Source organism: Cherax quadricarinatus, chromosome 34 (assembly GCF_038502225.1).
Source record: "Cherax quadricarinatus isolate ZL_2023a chromosome 34, ASM3850222v1, whole genome shotgun sequence".
Classification (NCBI taxonomy): Eukaryota; Metazoa; Arthropoda; class Malacostraca; order Decapoda; family Parastacidae; genus Cherax; species Cherax quadricarinatus.
The window spans coordinates 4,841,177-4,860,867 of NC_091325.1; the positions used below are offsets into that span (position 1 = coordinate 4,841,177).

At 38.7% G+C, this 19,691-nt stretch overlaps 1 protein-coding gene across 2 annotated transcripts; it reads left to right on the plus strand.

Annotated features, from left to right (window-relative positions):
• The first annotated feature begins 780 nt into the window (after positions 1-780).
• Mob4 (MOB kinase activator 4) lies at positions 781-18,220 on the plus strand. Of its 2 annotated transcripts, none has more exons than XM_070091135.1 (6): positions 781-985; positions 3,660-3,823; positions 7,062-7,271; positions 8,348-8,459; positions 12,146-12,322; positions 16,720-18,220. In XM_070091135.1, the coding sequence occupies exons 1-5, from the start codon at positions 926-928 to the stop codon at positions 12,269-12,271; spliced, it is 672 nt and encodes a 223-aa protein (XP_069947236.1). In that variant the 5' UTR covers positions 781-925; the 3' UTR covers positions 12,272-12,322; positions 16,720-18,220. The 2 variants fall into 2 exon arrangements, with proteins under 2 accessions (XP_069947236.1, XP_053639512.1); XM_053783537.2 differs by lacking the exon at positions 781-985 and adding an exon at positions 1,706-1,860.
• Positions 18,221-19,691: the final 1,471 nt, after the last annotated feature.

The following is a 19,691-nucleotide window of genomic DNA, read 5'->3' on the forward strand; positions in this document are numbered from 1 at the left end:
GGGATCCTCAGCAGCTGCTGGGTATGGGATCCTCAGCAGCTGCTGGGTATGGGATCCTCAGCAGCTGCTGGGTATGGGATCCTCAGCAGCTGCTGGGTATGGGATCCTCAGCAGCTGCTGGGTATGGGATCCTCAGCAGCTGCTGGGTATGGGATCCTCAGCAGCTGCTGGGTATGGGATCCTCAGCAGCTGCTGGGTATGGGATCCTCAGCAGCTGCTGGGTATGGGATCCTCAGCAGCTGCTGGGTATGGGATCCTCAGCAGCTGCTGGGTATGGGATCCTCAGCAGCTGCTGGGTATGGGATCCTCAGCAGCTGCTGGGTATGGGATCCTCAGCAGCTGCTGGGTATGGGATCCTCAGCAGCTGCTGGGTATGGGATCCTCAGCAGCTGCTGGGTATGGGATCCTCAGCAGCTGCTGGGTATGGGATCCTCAGCAGCTGCTGGGTATGGGATCCTCAGCAGCTACTGGGTATGGGATCCTCAGCAGCTGCTGGGTATGGGATCCTCAGCAGCTGCTGGGTATGGGATTCTCAGCAGCTGCTGGGTATGGGATCCTCAGCAGCTGCTGGATATGGCATCCTCAGCAGCTGCCGGAGCGAGGATCTTCGCACCCAGCCGCTGCTGGGGCGAGGATCCACAGCAGCTGCTGGGAGCCAGGTAGTCCCACAGTTTCCCACCAGATGGCAGACTGCTATGTTTTGGTGCTCATGCCGGCGTCGTAATCCCTCGCCATAATACCCAAACAAAACCACAATCACAAAACCTCAGGTTACATTGACATCTCACTCACATAAAGCTAAAATAAATACGCATATGGGACGTTCAATTACTTCAGATATGGAAAAAAAGGACGAGAAAAAACGTAAATAAAAGGAGAATAAAGGGGCATCCGAGGATTCGAATACCAGTATATAGCATTTGAGATGAAGATGGCGGACCAAACTGTCGTTTTGAGGAGGAATCGGCCGGGAACTAAAGCGGAAGTAGGCACTCTGGGGTTTTGTTCTTCACTGGGAGAGTTATTTACATCATAGTGTGTGGCTGCCCTGTGTATTGTGGCTGAATAAGTGGGGTATTGTGTCGTGTGTGGTGGAGGAAAGAGTAGTCTGCATTCTGCCATATTTGTGTGTGTATTGGCCAGTATATGGTTGCAGGGGTTGTATCCCAGCTCCTGGTCCCGGGTATATTACTGCCGACTACTTGAAGGAAGAATTTACAAGAATACATTGACTTAATACATTTGTATTGAAGATGTTTTGGTCCTGGGACGTTTATCTCTACATTTAAGGTGATCAATGTCCCAGGACTGAAACGTCTTTATTTAAGGTGTCTTAAGTCTGGATTTGGATTTAGGTTTAGATTTAGACTATTTTAAATTATCCATCTAAAAAATATTCAATAGTCACAAAGGCTATTGTAATCATGTCCTTTCCCTCATATTTGTGTAGCTGTTGCCCTTAACTGGAGGTACTTAAATTTATTTAGGTACAGGTACACATGAGTACAATTATCATACATAGTAACATGTAAAATTACCACAGTGAAAATAGGAAATAAAATCAGAGTGCTTTTTTTGTGCTTACACACACATCTTCAAATTATTATTGTAATCATGGGGAGCGCTAAACCTGTAGGATTATACAGCATCTGTGGGGAGGGGGACGGAAGGTATTCAGACTCAATTCAAGGAACTGAAACTGAAGCACATCCAATTCCCTAGATCAAGAGCCCCTCACCAGCATCAAGGAACCTTCCTTGAGGGGACATCTTCAGAGTGATAGAAAGAAGAGGCAAGAGAAGCATGTTTTAAGTGTTAAACCCTGAAGTGACATCACTCAAGAAAAGGTGACCTCTGAGTGTAAGTTTATTCAGGTACAGGTACACATAAATAGTTACATATTTGTGGACATTTTTAATTATTTATATTGTATTATTTTTATATGTGCTGTGAAATGCGGGGTACCAAGGGTATGATCTAGAGGGCTGAGGAGGTGTTATTGAGGTGGTTTAGGCATGTGGGGAAGGTGGAGAGGGGTAGGATGATGTATAAATCTGGGTTGGAAGATAGTAGATGATGGGGTTGGGGGTCATCCCAGGGATGTTAGAGGGAGGGGGTAAAAGAGGCTTTGAGTTTGAGGGATTTATGTACAGGTACAAATACGTAAGTACAATTATCATACATAGTGTAAATTACCTAGGATAACCCCAAAAAATCAGAGTGATTAATTTCCATTGGGGTTCTTGAAATTTAGGTGGTTTTAATGGGAATGCTGTTGGAGTATGAACAAGGTAACTTCTATGAAGCACTTCAGGGAAACTGATTAGCCAAACTCAAGTTCTGGATATTCTGAGTGTAATGTCAGACAGTTCTGGAAAGATGGCAGATGAATGAATGAAAGTGAACATAGTTTCTTCTTTGTGTCACTGCTTTTTCAGGAGTTGGCCAATGCGTTAAAAATATTTCTTTTCGAATACTGTCCATATATTTTGGATATAAAAGTACATACAGTTCAGTTTCCTAGGAATGCATCCCCTGCTCTGAACAAAGGAGTGCTGCACTACTACATTTTTCCAAAGTTGGTACTGATACAGAGCGCTACCACAAATGGTAATGATAATTATTTTCATTAGCTAGTATATTGTACTAGTTTTTATCGTAATGTATGTAAGTGTTGAATGATGATGAAAGTATTTTCTTTTTGGGGATTTTCTTTCTTTTTTGGGTCACCCTGCCTCGGTGGGAGACGACCGACTTGTTGAAAAAAAAAAAAAAAATGTATAGTACTGTCTAGAATTCCCTACTTTTGCATTGAAGATTACTTATCCTTGGAAAGAGACCTGTCGTACCATGCCTATGATATGAGATGGCTTGGACCTCTGACATTGGCTCCTGGAAAATTTGGAGGGGTAATACGTACATTATTAACAATGTGGAATTTCATTACCATGCATGTACGGTGCAGTACTCTTAATGAATTAATTTAATTAGTTAGTGGACTCAAGGACAGTTTAAGGATCTAGTTGATCAAGTCTGTGTCTTGAGCACAGCACATTGAAGGATTTACTGGACTGTGACTTAGCTGCTTTTGTTTGGTGTGTTGTGTTTTAACCCTTAAACTGTCCAAACGTAGATCTACGTTTTTTCAACATTTGAAAGTATGTAAAAAAAAGTAGATCTTTTTTTTTTTTTACATTGGAAAACGTTATATTTGAAAATATGTAAAAAACTTAGATCTACTTTGGGAGCACTGCGCATGTAAACATAGATCTGCTTGGACAGTTTAAGGGTTAATGACACCTATAAATATAACTATGCATCTGTTCAAGACCATACTATTATACTTATACAGTACTTGTGGATATGGTTTAAGAGATGATTATAGTTAGGCTTAAACTTGCCCAAAATGCTCTGTGTAACTATGGGCTGTCTGCATGCATTCAAGTGTCACCCATTTCTGTATAAACATTGTATTTTGTGGAAATAAACTTGAATTTGAATGCTTAGTACATCTCGGACGATTCATCCACAATAATGTATTTTTTCGTTATTCTGTAACATATTGCAAGGAAGAACTGCATAGCTAATTAGGACTTCAAGAGTAAATTATGCAGCATTGTTTTTTACAGAATAATTTGTACCAATAAACCTAATTTCAGAACTTCTACCGGTGGTGTGATGAAGCCTATGAAGAGATGGATTCAACCCTCGTAGTTCAGCAGTACATTCAGCAAACTATTCGCGTCGACCACAATAATATTGACACTATTCTTAATGCGCCAGAGACCCAGGATGAGGGAGTATGGAAATATGAGCATCTTAGGTGAGTTTATTCAGTTTTGAGCATTGCTTGATTATCCATTAGGTACAATACCTAAGGCCTAAAACAGACTTTAATTCAGCTGTGGTTGTAAGCATACTTTGATTATATGTGTTGTTTATAATAATTTATGTGCTTTCTGCCTATCCATAATTGGGATTATTAATACAATACCATACATTTCGGTATTTCCACCTAGTTTACTACCTGTGGTTTTTCACCAACTTTATATACCTCTTTGGTTTTCATGAGAACCTCAGACTACTATACTCATTTAACTTTATTTCTATAATGTATCAAAAGTAAGTGCTCATAGTTTAACTTGGATGAAGTACCCTAATTCAGCATTTTTAGAGTACAGTAGACCTTCATTTAACACCCAGTGTTTCAACGTGTTTTCGACTACTGTTGAGATTTGCAACCTAACTTCAATGAGTATGCCTTAACCTCATTTAACATGGCATAAATTTAGATGAAAATAGCTAAAAAGCAGTTCATGGAGGCTAGTATCCGAAAATTTCACTCTTCTCATTCCTTTGTCTTTAAGAGACATTTACTTACCTGAGGTATATACAGTAGTCCCTCCCGTATCCGTGGGTGATATGTTCCAAGACCTACCATGGATACCAGAAACTGTGGATAGTAGTGATCCCAATACATGTCGTTTTTCATTTTACATACATACCTATGATAAAGTTTAATTGATAAAGTATGCTCATTAAGTGGAGATGGGAAGTACTTCATGGCTTCTCTTAGGCTTTGAAGAACTGCCACCATCACTACTTTTGTGCTTTGGGGACATTATTAAGCAAAATTAAAGGTTATTTTCAGGGTACAGTAAGCCGTGGATAACTGAAACCATGGAAACTAAATCCACAGATACGAGGGTTCTGCTGTACAATTGTTGAATACAGGCATGCCTTGCTAATATGGCAGTAAAGCGAATCGCAGTCATTTTTTTCACTTGCCAGTGTTTATTAAAGCCTAAAAACATGTTTACACTATTATTTACTCTGTGCACAATAGCATTAGGCCTAAAAATGATGCAAAAGTAAAAATGATAAATAAAAAATGACACCAGTCGTCCAAACCAAAACTGAAAATAATAAACATGAGTATAATTGAAAAATGCTGTATTAGCAAAGCACTGTAAAGCGAAGCGCCATATTAGCAAGGTATGACTCTTATGTTGGTGATTGATAATAAAGTGTGAATAATTAAATGAGAAAGTGAAGGGATACCTTTGCAGCACCACAATGATAAATGTTTCTGTTTGGAGTTTATGAGACTACCACAGTATATGCCATTTATGTATAAATTGTAATCAGCACAGGAGTCATAGGTTTAATTAACAGAGGCGACTAATCACTAACATGCAGTATTTTGCATCATCAGGGCTAAAATGTGAGAGTATTTGAGACAGTGTTTATACAGTGCTAGTCACGGCATAATGCCGTGATGAAAATCAAAGGCCTACCACACAAGGGAGTCTTTTTTTTGTCAGTGCATTATGCCGGGTAGCAGCCATTAGCATGACGTCACGGCCTGCCGCCACACTCCACAATGACTCCTCAGTGCTCACGTGGCTGCCATGGTGAGAGGAAGTGTTGCACTTTTGTCTCTCATCCAACCCATCTTTTGTCTGGTGTTCCCTTTGGTTTTGGGGCTATGCATGTTTGATTATGGGTAAAAGGAAGTCTTTAACACCTGAAACTATACCTCAAACCATAGGGCCTCACAAAGCTGGGCACCAGACAAAAGAAATAGTGGAAAATGTTGGTGTGTGTGTGAGCATTCAGTGAGGAACTGGGTGCAGCATTTCAAGGCTGGTGGCAGTGTTGAGTTACTGTCTGCCAAACCTCGGCCTGGCCCCTCGAAGAAGACATCTGTTCGTACCTTAACTGTGTTAAAGAAGCAGTTAGAGAGTACACCTAAGATAACTGCTAGAGAATTGAAAGAAAAGAACCCACATCTTCTCTCAGAGGTGTTTGTAAGAACTGTTAACAGATGTGTATCAGAACTGGGCTACAGTGGTCACTGCCAGGTTAAGAAACCAATCCTCTCCGAGCCACAGAAGAAATGTAGGCTGGATTATGCAAAGAAATATCTTCACTGGAATCCTCAACAGTGGTCTGAAGTACTTTGGAGTGATGAAGCAACCTTCACTGTCACCTGTAACCGGCCGAGAGGTAGTGACCCGTTAGACCCATGCTACACCTGTGGGACCACCAAATACTCGGACTCGCTCATGGTTTGGGGGGTGTTTCAGTGCTCAGAGTGTTGGTGAACTCATTGTGCTTCCCCAAAACCAGTATATAAACCAGTGTAATTACCTGGAGTTATTGTGTGACAATTTATCTGAGGCATTTGGCAAGTGTGGGGCTACAGTTTTTATGCAGGATAGTGCACTGTGTCATACTGCCAAGTCTGTAGTTCAGTGGCTTAAGGACTGTGAAGTGAGGTTCTTTAATGACTGGCCAGGCAATTCCCCAGACCTAAAGCCTATTTAGAACCTCTGGTCAGTAGTGAAATGAAGTTTACTGGGCAAGGATATCAGTTCCATCCCACAGCTGGAGACTGCTCTACATTAGGCATGGAATAATATACCTCCCCAAACCCTCAAGAATTTGTGTGAGAGTCTTCCTATATGGCTGAGGGATGTGATTAACCATGAAGGACACAACACCAAGTATTAAAACCTCAGTAAGTGTGCAAATATGTATATTATAATCTTTCATGGTATGTGTTTGTGTTTTGGTACATGTGTTGAGGAGGGGTGACATAATGCCTTGACTAGCACTGTACAGTATAAATTCAGAGACTCTTCCCTCCATACCACTGCTCCTCTTCACCCTTATTTATATCAGGGTGGTTCAACTTCTTCAACACCGTAGGCCACTTCACCACTAAACTTATAAGTCAAGGGCCACAAATTATATTATATATTGCTGTATGTATAATTTATCTCCATGGGGAAGTGGAATAGAATTCTTCCTCCATAACCATGCATGTTGTAAGAGGTGACTAAAATGCTGGGAGCAAGGGGCTAGAAAGCCCTTCTCCTGTATAAATTACTAAATTTAAAAAGAAACTTTCATTTTTCTTTTTGGGCCATCCTGCCTTGGTGGGATATGGCCAGTTTGTTGAAAGAAGAAAAAATATATAATTTATATCATTAACTATGCAAGGAAAATGATAGCTTAATTTTTTCATTTAAAAAATTATCATTATGGCTTTTCAGGCAGTTTTGTATGGAGTTAAATGGTTTAGCAGTACGATTACAAGGAGAATGTCAGCCAGCAACTTGTACACAGATGACAGCAACAGAACAGTGGATATTTTTATGTGCTGCTCACAAAACCCCAAAGGAATGCCCTGCTATTGACTACACAAGACATACACTTGATGGAGCAGCATGCCTTCTCAATTCTAATAAATATTTTCCTAGCAGGTTTGTATTACTATTGTTTTTTGTAAGGCATTTTTGGCATATTTGAGAGTTTGGTATATATAATCCAAAGCTTGATGGTAATGTTACTGGTATCAAATATAGTAAATTTTCTATTATAATTACTTAATAATGTTTTTAATTTGTATTGAGAATATATCTTGTCATTAGATACTTGAACATCCTAATTTCTTTATACCCTTTTACATTATGTAACTAATTCTTAATTTTGGCAAAAGAAAGCAGGTGTTCAATGCATTATTTTTCAATATAATTAAAAAATGCCTTTGGCTATCAATATTCTGTGTATCCTCCCCCTCCTTGGATTGAACTTGATTGCCTCTCATTACCTGTGTGTTGTATAACCTCTATGAGTTCAGTGTTTGCCCAGATTATAATGTTAGAATGAGTGAAAAGTCTGAAGGAAGTGAAGCAGTCAGAATTCACAGGAAAGTTACAAATTGGAAATTGGAAATGGTCCATTTTGAGGCATTATTTAGCCATGTATCTGAGACAGCTAAAACAGTTCTTGTTTCTTTATATTGATTAAACTGATTCTCAATTTTTTCTGACATTTTTTATTACTGACTTAAATTATACAAATGTTTGTAATTCTAAAATATACTAGTAAATAGAAAATTCTCCATGAGGAAGTGAAAAAGAATCTTTCCACCATAAGCCATGCGTGTCATAAGAGACTTAATACACTGGGAGCAAGGGGCTAGTAACCCCTTCTGTATTAAATTACTAAATTTTTATTTAACCCTCCCTCGGTGGGATGTGGCTGGTTTGTTAAAAAAAAAAAAAATCTCAAACTAGAAATCTAACATGTATATTTCTTAATTAAGCCTCTGTATAGCAAGACTTTGAGAAGTTTCCATTTCTGATTGCATATACAGACACTAACTAGCATTTATTTCTGTATCTAATAAAATGTATTGGAGTATGTAACTTTCTTCAAAGTAGAAATTAGTCATTATGATAGATATAATATCGTCTTCAGAATCTTGTGAAAAAAAAAAAAAAAAGTCTCATAGCAAATTCACTTCCTTTTGCATTTCTTTCCATGTACAATTTAGAGTGAGCATCAAGGAGTCATCAGTGGCGAAGCTAGGGTCAGTGTGCCGGCGTGTGTACAGGATATTTTCGCATGCTTACTTCCACCATAGACAAATCTTTGACGAATTCGAGGTACGATCTTATGTTTATGTAGTTAGTAAAATTTAGACAGTGTCATGTTCAGCTTGCCATTTGGAGGTTTTCATTTTCTTGTATTTTCAGTGTTTTCTACCTTTATTCTAGATATTTCTACATTAATGTTAATTTGCAACATTTGTATTATCTTGCATAGGTATTTGCTTTAGTTTATAAATAGACATGTGCAGTACCTGGATATTTTTATTCTGAAGATGTTTTACCAACCAGTGGCTTTATCAATTCAGTACAGATTATTTGAAGATGTTGAAACTGGAGACAGTAGAAAACCAAGTAATCAGTCCCTCAGCCTAGATGAAGGTATTTGTTACTTTAATCCCATCTAGGCCAAGAGACTGATTACCTCATCTACTCTCCAGTTTCAACACCTTCATATAACCTCTGTATTGAATTGATAAAGCCACTGGTTGGTAAAGCATCTTCAGAACAAAGTTAACTAGAAGTTGCACATGTATATACCATTACTGCTGCCATTTATTTTAGTGTTTGGTCTTATCATCTAATTCACTCTCACATTACCTGGAGAGAGTTCCTGGAGTGAGTTCTGGGGGTCAGCGCCCCCACGGCCCAGTCTGTGACCAGGCCTCATGGTGGATCAGAGCCTGATCAACCAGGCTGTTACTGCTGGCTGCACGCAATCCAACATACGAGCCACAGCCAGGGGTCTATTGGTAATCCCCCTTATGTATGCTGGGAGGCAGTTGAACAGTCTCGGGGCCCCTGACACTTATTGTATTGTCTCTTAACGTGCTAGTGACATCCCTGCTTTTCATGGGGGAAAGGTTGCGTCGTCTGCCGAGTCTTTTGCTTTCGTTGTGAGTGATTTCCGTGTGCAAGTTCGGTACTAGTCCCTCTAGGATTTTCCAGGTGTATATAATCATGTGTGTGTATAATCAGGGATTACAGGTTCAGGAACTTCAAGCGCTCCAAGTGATTGAGGTGTTTTATCTCCGTTATGCGCGCCATGAAGGTTCTCTGTACATTGTCTGTACATTTTCTAGGTCATTTCAGCAACATAATTGGAAGAAAGTTGTAGCTAAGTCTTTGCCATCTGTTCTTATAATTTATTTTTTCTGAAGGTGTTTTTATTGCATTTAATGACTCACTTTAAGTGATATTTGGATGAAAATGATAACTAACAGATTTAGCATAAGTGGGAAGAAATAATTTTGGGGAGAAAACACAAGTGGCATTGGAGAACCAGTATACCTGGAGGGGTTTTTGGGGGTCAGTGCCCCCCATGGCCTGTTCCATGACCAGGCCTCATGGTGGATCAGGCCTGATCAACCAGGCTATTACTGTTGGTCGCACATAAACCAGCATATAAACCACAGCCTGGCTGGTCAGGTACTGACTTTAGTTGCCTGTCCAACTCCTCCTTGAAGACAGCGAGGGGTCTATTGGTAATCCTTGTTATGGTTTAGAAAGACACGTAAGCAAACACTATAACATATTTATTAGAAAACGTTTCGGTCCTGGGACCTTGATCACTTCTAACACACAGAGGTAGAAAGACATTATATATATAGGCGGAGAGTGAGATGTGACGCACGTGACCTGAGGAATGTCATAAGAACATAAGAATGGAGGAACACTGTAGAAGGCCTACTGGCCCATGCGAGGCAGGTCCTTATCAAAACAATCTCTACCTATGATGAGGACGGGTAGACGATGAAATCATGTGACAACAACACAGGAGTCACATGATTTCATCGTCTACCCGTCCTCATCATAGGTAGAGGTTGTTTTGATAAGGACCTGCCTCGCATGGGCCAGTAGGCCTTCTACAGTGTTCCTCCATTCTTATGTTCTTATGACATTCCTCAGGTCACGTGCGTCACATCTCACTCTCCACCTATATATATAATGTCTTTCTACCTCTGTATGTTAGAAGTGATCAAGGTCCCAGGACCGAAACGTTTTCTAATAAATATGTTAGTGTTTGCTTACGTGTCTTTCTAAACCAACTTGTCGGTATTTATTACCAAGGTTTATACTAATCCTTGTTATGTATGCTGGAAAGAAGTTAAACAGCATTGGGCCCCTGACACTTATGTTGTCTTTTAGTGTACTCATGACACTGATAGTATGTTGATTAAGAAACATATGCACAGTTAAAGATGTTTATTGACGAAACATTTTGTCACGAGTTGCTTCTGTATTAGTTACTTCTCTAAATCTACCTTCCTTTTTTATTCAAGTTCCTTTCTATACCATTCCACCTTGGGAAGTACTTTTTGATGTTTTATGTTATTGCCACAGCTGGGCTGTGGCTCGTATGTTGGATTGCATGCAGCCAGCAGTAACAGCCTGCTTGATCAGGCTCTGATCCACCATGAGGCCTGGTCACAGACCGGGCCGCGGGGGCGTTGACCCCCGGAACTCTCTCCAGGTAAACTCCAGGTAATGTGCTCCCTCTTCCTTGTTCATTTTCATTTACACTTGCATGCTACTACTATGCACAATGATGGCTCTAAATCCTTTGATGGTTTAGGATATGGAACTGTTTTTCCATATAGTAGTGTGATACAAGACTAATTACTGGATTTGACTAGTATCCTCTCAACAGTTACATGCACTTCTTGAAGCCTTTGTCCACATTGCTTCTCTACCTACTTCTTTTGTTGCAGTCTGACTTTCAAATGGTTTGAAGCCTTGACTCATCTCCCATCGTCCTTTACATTCAGTGCTGGCTGAGTCACCACCTCAGCAAACATAAAGACTTTGTCTTTAGTCAAATTGCTGGTTACTTGGAGTACATGTCAATGAGCTTGTAGACTCTACTGCATGTTCCACAGCTCAGGACTTTTCCATCTCTGGCAGGGATATACCTTATTCAGACTGTTTTCTAGTTTACTCTGAGAGCATTCAGAATCAGTGGTAATGTTGATGGCTCAGGTTAGAGGAGAAGCAGCTGTTCTTGATTAAAACATGGTTGGGGTCTTGGTTGACCTCTTTATCATTCACATTTGGGAAATGATTCTCACATGCCTGCTCATTGGCCATGCAAAACTCACAGCTATCATGTGGAGAGGTGCCTTGCACCTTTCTCTGCAACATGCCTAGTTTCATTGACATTTGAACACCTTTAGGTTAATTGTACCACTTACCAAAGAATGCGCAGGATTCATTTTTGGTGTTTCTCAGTTCCTGGGCACACTCCCTTTGCCTGTCTTTCAGAAAGCCTTACTTTTGGTGTTGTAATTGACTATAATTGAAACTGACTTAACCCTTAAACTGTCGAAACATAGATCTACGTTCACGTGCGTAGTGCTCCGAACGTAGATCTACGTTTTTTACATGCTTTCAAATGGAGAAAATGAAGGTCGGAGCACTATGCACATGAACGTAGATCTACGTTTGGACAGTTTAAGGGCTAATGTACCAATTTGAGCTTATTAGCTCACAAGTTCATTTGTATTGCTAACCCCCTTTGCTGATGGCTCCCCACACCCTTAAGGGGTTTTATGACTTTCATTGGTTGGGCACCTTATGCAAATATTATTATTATAATTATCCTATAATATTTGGTTTTACATTCCAGATAGGTGCTTTTTCACTCACTGAAAGTGAGAAATGGTAATAATGATGATATAAATTCATAATACAGTCTGCTATATTTATTATGAAATTGGAACTCTATCCTTGTTTATACCCAACAGTCTGAAACTACTTTGTGTCGACGGTTCACCGTTTTCGTGACCAAATATAACCTCATGTCTCGAGACAACCTCATTGTTCCCATTCTGGAAGATGAAGGTGCTGGACAAGGGGAGTCTGAAGCATAGAGAAAAATCAAGCAAGAGCATTTTCAACACACAGGGAAGAGATGCCAACTGGTAAGTTTTTTGAGTGTTGCATGAATATGCTTTGTCTTCCTTAAAACTGTCCAAGCAGATCTACGTTCACATGAGTAGTGCTCCAAAAATAGATCAAAGTTTTTTACACGTTTTCAAATGTAAAAAATAAAAAAAATTACTTTTTTTACATTCAAATGTTGAAAAAACGTTGATCTACATTTGGACAGTTTAGGGGTTAAATTTAGCATTAAGTAGGCTATGAAATAATAGATAAAGCCTGTAGATATAAACCACAGATTGGGTGGGGTTTGATTATTATTATTATTATAATCAATGGGGAAGCGCTAAACCCGGAGGATTATACAGCGCCTGGGGGGGGGATGTGGAAGGCATTCAGGCTTAATTCGGGGAACTGGAGCACAGATCCAATTCCCTAAATCAAGAGCCCCTCACCAACATCAAGGAACCTTCGGGGTGGGGTTTGAACCCATTGCAATCATTACAATTTTGTCAGTCCTGTAGATATAGTATTGCAGTAAAAATTAAAAAAAAATTGTAGCTAAACATTTTGAAAGTTTAGACCACTTCATTATAGATAGAATTATTGACAGTCTTATATAAATGAGAGTTGGATGACTGAGGTGTACAACATGTTTAACTTTTATGTTGGTTGCCTAAAGTTTATCAGTTCTCCTCACTCTTTTACTTATCAACACTATATTGAAGAGTTTGGTATCCTAAATAGTTGAAACCAAATGAGCAATTTTAGGAAACTGTGGGCTACTGTAGTTATTTTTTCATTTGTAATTGAAAATTAATATTAAATGAAACAATGATTAATTTGTAGGAATATGAAAAATTATTAAAATCAAATGAAACCTTAAACCCACATGGGTCATGCAGTGTTGTTGGTAGAGGAGTGTGAGGGGAGTGTGTGGGAGAGTAGCAGTGTGACCTTAAACAGAGCAGATAATAAGAAAGTATCACTTGGTACATATAATGGGATGAGGGGAAGGGGGAAATATAAATAACCTGCACATAGGACAGAGAAAAGCTTACGACGACATTTCAGTCCGACTTGGACCAGTGTGACTTTGTAAATGGTCCAAGTTGGACCGAAACATTGTTGTAAGCTTTTCTCTCTCCTGGGCAGAGCTGTATGACCCTTGTGGGTCATTCATAATTTTGTCTCCTGTGTGCAGCCTGTTTGTGTATTGTTCCACTCACAGTATTGTGCTTTTTCGTTCTTTCTAGACAGTATTATTTGTCTGCGTAGACACAGGCTGCAGTATAGTGGAGCGGAATACAAACTGAAAGTTGAGAATACAAAATATCATTGTGAACAAAAAGTGCGCTTTCATTGCATGTCTCGACGAGAAAAGTGATTATTATAGAACATAAGCAGTGATAGGAATTCTAGTGGTGTTACATAATTTTGGGTCTTGTAAACAAATACGTACAGGAGAAAATTGGGTAAGCAACATCTGAAGCGCTTCCTGATTTTCTCTGTATTCTCTGATATTCCATTGTAATAGTCATTATTAGTGATCAGTTATACATTGGCATTAGACAGCAGGTGTGTGGTGGCAGTGGAAAGGAATTTATGGGTAACTGTAGAAGGAAGTTTTTAGAAGTGTGTAGGGGTAAGAACATGAAGATGAGGGGGTTGGTCTATGTCCATTGTGAGCTTTCTCTTCAGTCAGAGCTGATATGGCCTTGACAGTTTCTCTTCTGTAGTCAAAAAAAGGTTGCTAGTGTGATGCAAGACTGACATTGACAGCTTCCAGGAAAAAAGGTTGAGTGAGGTTAGTTGGTGTCCTGAGATGAAAGGATCTGTGTGGGGGTAGTGAAAGCATGTGGATGTATGTCTGCAACTGTCACAGATATAGAAGTCGAGAGGCAATGCATACTGGTAGGAAAGAAGGGACAATAGATTGAGAGGGGGGGGTTGGTGACTTTTGGAGTTTTGAGTCTTAGAGGCTTAGCTGGGGAAGGCTGTGTTGATGGAGAAACATGGGAAATGGAAGAGGATGAAGTGGTAAGAATGATAGATGGCAAATAAGGAGGAACATCAGAGGCAGGGACTTCATGAGGGTTGAACACTGGAGTGATCTTGGTAGAGGTTTCAACAAGATTCTGTGGGTGTCCGGCAGCTCTGGAGTTGAAGAGTCTTAGTAGCCTTCCTTGGAAACTGAGCTGAGCCACTGCCATAGTGTATATGATGGGCCCTTTTTTTTCTTTGAAACAGCCTAATTTACTTACAAGAATCCTGGGCATACGCAGGGTGAGTTCATCAGTTGAAGCCAGTAGGAAAGGGGAGGAAAAAGGTTTGGTTACCAGATGGCCATACCACTGGTGGGTTAGTTGGATTTCCTCACTTGTAAATTCTGTCCTGCCATATAAACCGAGGATGAAAGGTCTCGGTAATCAAAGGTCAGTTTAGCTTTGTTCTTGAACGTCATCTTAGTCCTTGGGCAGGGCGACGTTAGGTTTCTAGTTGGGAGGTTTTCTGCACTAGAGTTGCTTGTGAATGTTGTGAGGACAGTTCCACTGCTCAGATGGAGGGAGGGTTATGCATGTTGTGACTGGAATGATGTGAATGGTTGGCTTGTTTTGCATCATGTATGGTGACAGTATGCATCCCACTCTTAAGGTCTTTGAAGGATAGGCATTGGCTGACATGATTGCCATGCCAGTACTGTAAGGTAATATAGAGGTTGTTAGGAAGAGATTTCTAGGTGGTGTGTGTTTTAGGATTTGAGCAAGAAGACACATTAGTTACAGTATCATTATTTTCTTGTATTTGCCAAGGTGTTTTGGATGATGACTCATAACAAAGTTGTCATGTAATGTGCAAAAATATGAGGTATCAAAGGGATCTGGGCGAATGCCAGTACAGTACTGAGTTCGTGCAACAAGGTGCTGCCTGAAAATAACAATTTCCGAGGAAGGTCCATGGACATGGACCTTCTATGGAAAGAAAGTAAAATAAATCATCCTAAATTTTGATGGCCTTTAGTGTGGCAGGCAATGTAGATGCTTCCTGGGTGATTTGAAAGTCTGGATCAGGACATGCGAGTTCTACCCAGATAATCAAATTCTCCTTTAATGACAGGGTCGATAATCTTTTTTCCTCTGCCCAGGGACTGGATTTTAAAACCTGGAGCTTCAAGGCAAAATTTCTCCAATAAGGAGAGCAAATGGAGAGAGGTAGGCTGGGGATATTTAGATTTGATCCGAGGAGGGGAACAAGAGGTTTAATTCCTGAGATCAAGAGCCCCTTTGCCACACCATGGAACCCTTCTTGAAGGGAGGTGGAAAATAATAAGAAAATTGGATTTTTTTTTTGGTAACTTACTATTATATATATAGTACTGTTTTGTAGATTTTTTAGTGGGTATACTAAATTTAAAAGGAAAAGTTAAGATTATATTATATGCTTGTTTTGCTTTTTTGCATAAACAGTAAGGTATATTCAAAATTCAGGATGTGTACAAAATGAAACAAAGTTCTTTAAATATTTATGAAATTAGTGTCATTTTACTTGTACTTTATGCAGGTGATTAAAACAGTTCTATTATTTTCCATAATTACAACACTGGAATTGCTTTTATGCATGTGTACAAATTTTATTTACATATTTTTTATGATTAAAGGAGGAAACTACTTACGTCAACTAAATTTAGATAATACCTAACTTATCAATAGTTCCTCGCTTGTACTCTGAGGTGAAAGTGGGAGAAATATGATCGATTGTTAAGGGAAACAGTTAGCCAGGTATAAAAACATGTGTGAGGCTAATGGAAATGTAGCATTTTTAAAATCAGTGACTTAGGATTAGTTTGTTTCTGACTTGTTGAATTTTATCATAATTGAAAAATTAGATGAAGTATAACAATTTTGTACAGGGATTAATTTTTTTCTAAAATTCAGATATGAGGGTATGTAGTTTGCCAGTCATAAGAATACACTAATATAAATCTGAGCTTTTTATCAAATTGTTCATTTTGCCAGTTTGTTACTCTTTTAAAGATCAGAGTGAAATAATCAGTATCATATATTGAACTTCTTATTTTGCATCAGTAGTTATTGCTTTAATTACTTTTAGAACTAATTTAATAAACCTTGTCTAGTAAATTTTATTTTTTTGTAATCGATTGCAAATTTGATTATCATTTGTGCTTGGTTCTGATTTTGGAATGTATATAAAAATATCCCGAACATAGGAGCTTACAACGATGTTTTGGTCTGACTTGGATCATTTACCATATACTCAGTCATCAGTGTGACTGAATATGGTCCAAGTAGGACCAAAATGTCATTGTAAGCTGCTGTCCCCTATGTGTGGGTTATTTATGAATTCCAGTCATGGTGTTGTGCCTTTTTGTTTTTATAAAAATGTATCTAGTTATATATAACACAATTATGTTTTCCAGGCACTAGTGAGTATTGACAGTACACAGCTCCAACATCTTGAAAATTCGATATTTTAGTTTACTGGGCCTCGGATAACCAAGTTAATGAAGTATTGGTTTGATGTTGAATCAAAATAGTTTTTCTTTGTAAATGTTTAAATTGACAATGATAATTTGAGGAAATATTCTGACTTGTACAATTTATAAATATTGACATGGCATAGTAAAGTGCATTTTCAAACCTTCTGTAATTGAAAGTACAGAAAAGTATTCAATTATAATGCATAAAAATTTGGTCGTAGTAAGATATGATATTTAAGGAACTGTATATGAATTTTCATAAAGAAATACTGAGTTCTTGTTTTATAATGCATCTATACAACATTCCTCCATAGATTAGGATACCATTCCTTGAGGAGGGAAGTTTTTGGCTACAGGAAAACCTTATTGAGTTAAAAAAAAATTAAGATAAGCTACAGTTATTTGAAACAATTTTCCACTGAATGTTTATATATATTATATATTTTTTTTTTAACAGCCAGGCATACAGACTGCCCAGAGTTGTAAGAAAATCATTAACAGATCCTATTTTGCATTACACCGTTTATTCATATTGGTGAATAAGACGTGCACAAATCCTGGGCATCTTTGAGGGAAGTTTCACACACCAGGGTGAAATGTTAGGTTGATAAAGCCCTTGGTGGGCAAAAGCTCTCACAAAGATACCCAGATGTAGCACACATCATATTGACTGTCGCCATTATATACCTTTGATCTAGTTTATTCATAGTTATAATGGACAAATTCATGGTTTATAAATATGATTGGTTCATATGAAATATCTCATCCAATGAGGTTACTGTAAAAATATTAATGGACAGGCATTTGTACAGGTTTAACCATTTTCTGTGAATACATATGAAGATGTAGATATATTGTGCTACTGTATGGCACTTTGTAATTGCACTTTTACTTATTTCAAGAAATTTTATGATGTGACCCGCTAAATATGAAGGGATGAAGCTTAGCATATGCATTATGTTTATGTTCAGAGTTGAACAAACAGAAGACAGGACAGTGGTTCGTGTGGGTAGTAGGCCCAGTGCTGTATTTCTTCAGCCACGGGTTCTGAAATAGGAAGATTTTAACATCAACATTTCAGTGATGGTTGTATCAGTGGCCACAAACTGACTCTACTGCCTCGCTTCCCCAATCTTCCTAAGTGATACAACTATGTTACAGAAGTGCTGTTTGCAAAATCATAAGATTGGTGGAACATTGCAGCAGGCCTACTGGCCCATACAAGGCAAGTTCTATTTAGAACCCTTCTGGTTGCATGCATACAGAACTGGGCTTGCTGCTCACATGGTCCATGGATAGTTCCTGTTCTTCTGTTTGTTCAGTTGTTCATTACAACTTGTCTATATTCAGCAAGAGGTAACAGCTGTTTTAGCAGCTTAATATACATAACAATTTTAAGAATGTAAAAAAACATGCTCAAATATTACTTTTTGATCTTGGACTTTTGTTGTCGTGCCTTTCTCCATGACAAACTAATAGTAGCTAAATTAAATATTATTATTATTATAGCCAAGTTAAGTGCTAAACCCAAAAAGTTATACAGCACTGTTCTTAGATGTTGCACTCTTAACAATCACAGTTATAATTCAGTGATCTTTTAGATTCATTTGAAGACTTGTACATAGGATTTGGAGTATCCTTCAATGTTTAAGCTACAATAATAGGTATGGCAACTGTCAAGGTAATTTCATGTCTGTCAAAACTTTTATACTGTTAGTGTTTTTGGCAATGTGTTAGGAGACAAAGTGGTGAAAGAATTGCAGAGAGGAACTTTGATGTATTTTTGCCTGTGGAACAAGCTTTAGTCAGCCTGTCTCAAGGAACCCATTCCACAGGCAAAGTGTTACACTGAAGCTCTTTGCAATATGTAACAAGTAAAGACACTGGTAGCAAAGAATCCTTTAAATACAATGTTTTGCCCAAGGCTGGGCTTTATTAGATATACAGGAATGAGCACATACACTGCCTTATAAGGCAAATTAGTACCTTGAGATAATTATTAAAATCAAAGGGGAAGCATTAAACCTGTAGGATTATACAGTGCCTGTGGGGGAATGTGAAGGTATTCAAGCTTAATTTAGGGAACTAGAGCACAGATCCAGAGCCCTTCACCAGAGTCAAGGAACCTTCCTTGAAGCTCTGTCAATGTCAGGTCACATTTGAAGTCATGAAATTGCAAGATCAAGTATAGGCAAGTTCAGATACCATTGAGAATAGAGGGTGGAAGGGTAATTGGTTTTTATATGAATTGTGGACAGTGGGTTCAGCCCACGTTGTCCATGATTCGTATAATAAACTTTGTAATCTTGCACCTACCTTCCTATTTTCACCAGTACCTAACCTTGTCTGTACATGATCTCTTAATTTGATCCCCTCAAGGAAGGTTCCTTGATGTTGGTGAGGGGCTCTTGATTTAGGGAATTGGATCTGTGCTCCAGTTCCCCGAATTAAGCCTGAATGCCTTCCACATCCCCCCCCCCCCAGGCGCTGTATAATCCTCCGGGTTTAGCGCTTCCCCTTGATTATAATAATAATAATAATCTTAATTTGATGATCTTATACATGACCTGTCTTTCAGAGCCTCACCTCATGGTATGCATAATTGTCTTCATAAAGCCTGGCTTGGGCAAATCATTATATTCAAAGAATTATCTGCTGCCAGTGTTTTTTTTTTTTACCACTTGTCAACTTTTTGCCATTGCCTAATTGTGTTTTAAATTACAGATTTAGTTAGAAACTTCTCTTAATTCCTATGTAAATCTTCTGTTTGGAATCTCAGTGATATATGTGAAGACTACCAAAATTAATGTAAATATGATATCTTGGTTATTTATTTAACTCAACAGTACAAACTTGTCTTATTTACCTCATTATTTTAACTATTTAACATGTACAATAGTTTTGCTGAAGGG

Excerpts from the sequence above, each read along its gene's own strand:
- Mob4 (XM_070091135.1), top strand. The coding sequence starts at position 926 with ATGAAGATGGCGGACCAAACTGTCGTTTTGAGGAGGAATCGGCCGGGA. Across the intron at positions 986-3,659 it reads GGCCGGGAACTAAAGCGGAA|AACTTCTACCGGTGGTGTGA; the intron begins GTAGGCACTCTG and ends ACCTAATTTCAG. Across the intron at positions 3,824-7,061 it reads TGGAAATATGAGCATCTTAG|GCAGTTTTGTATGGAGTTAA; the intron begins GTGAGTTTATTC and ends ATGGCTTTTCAG.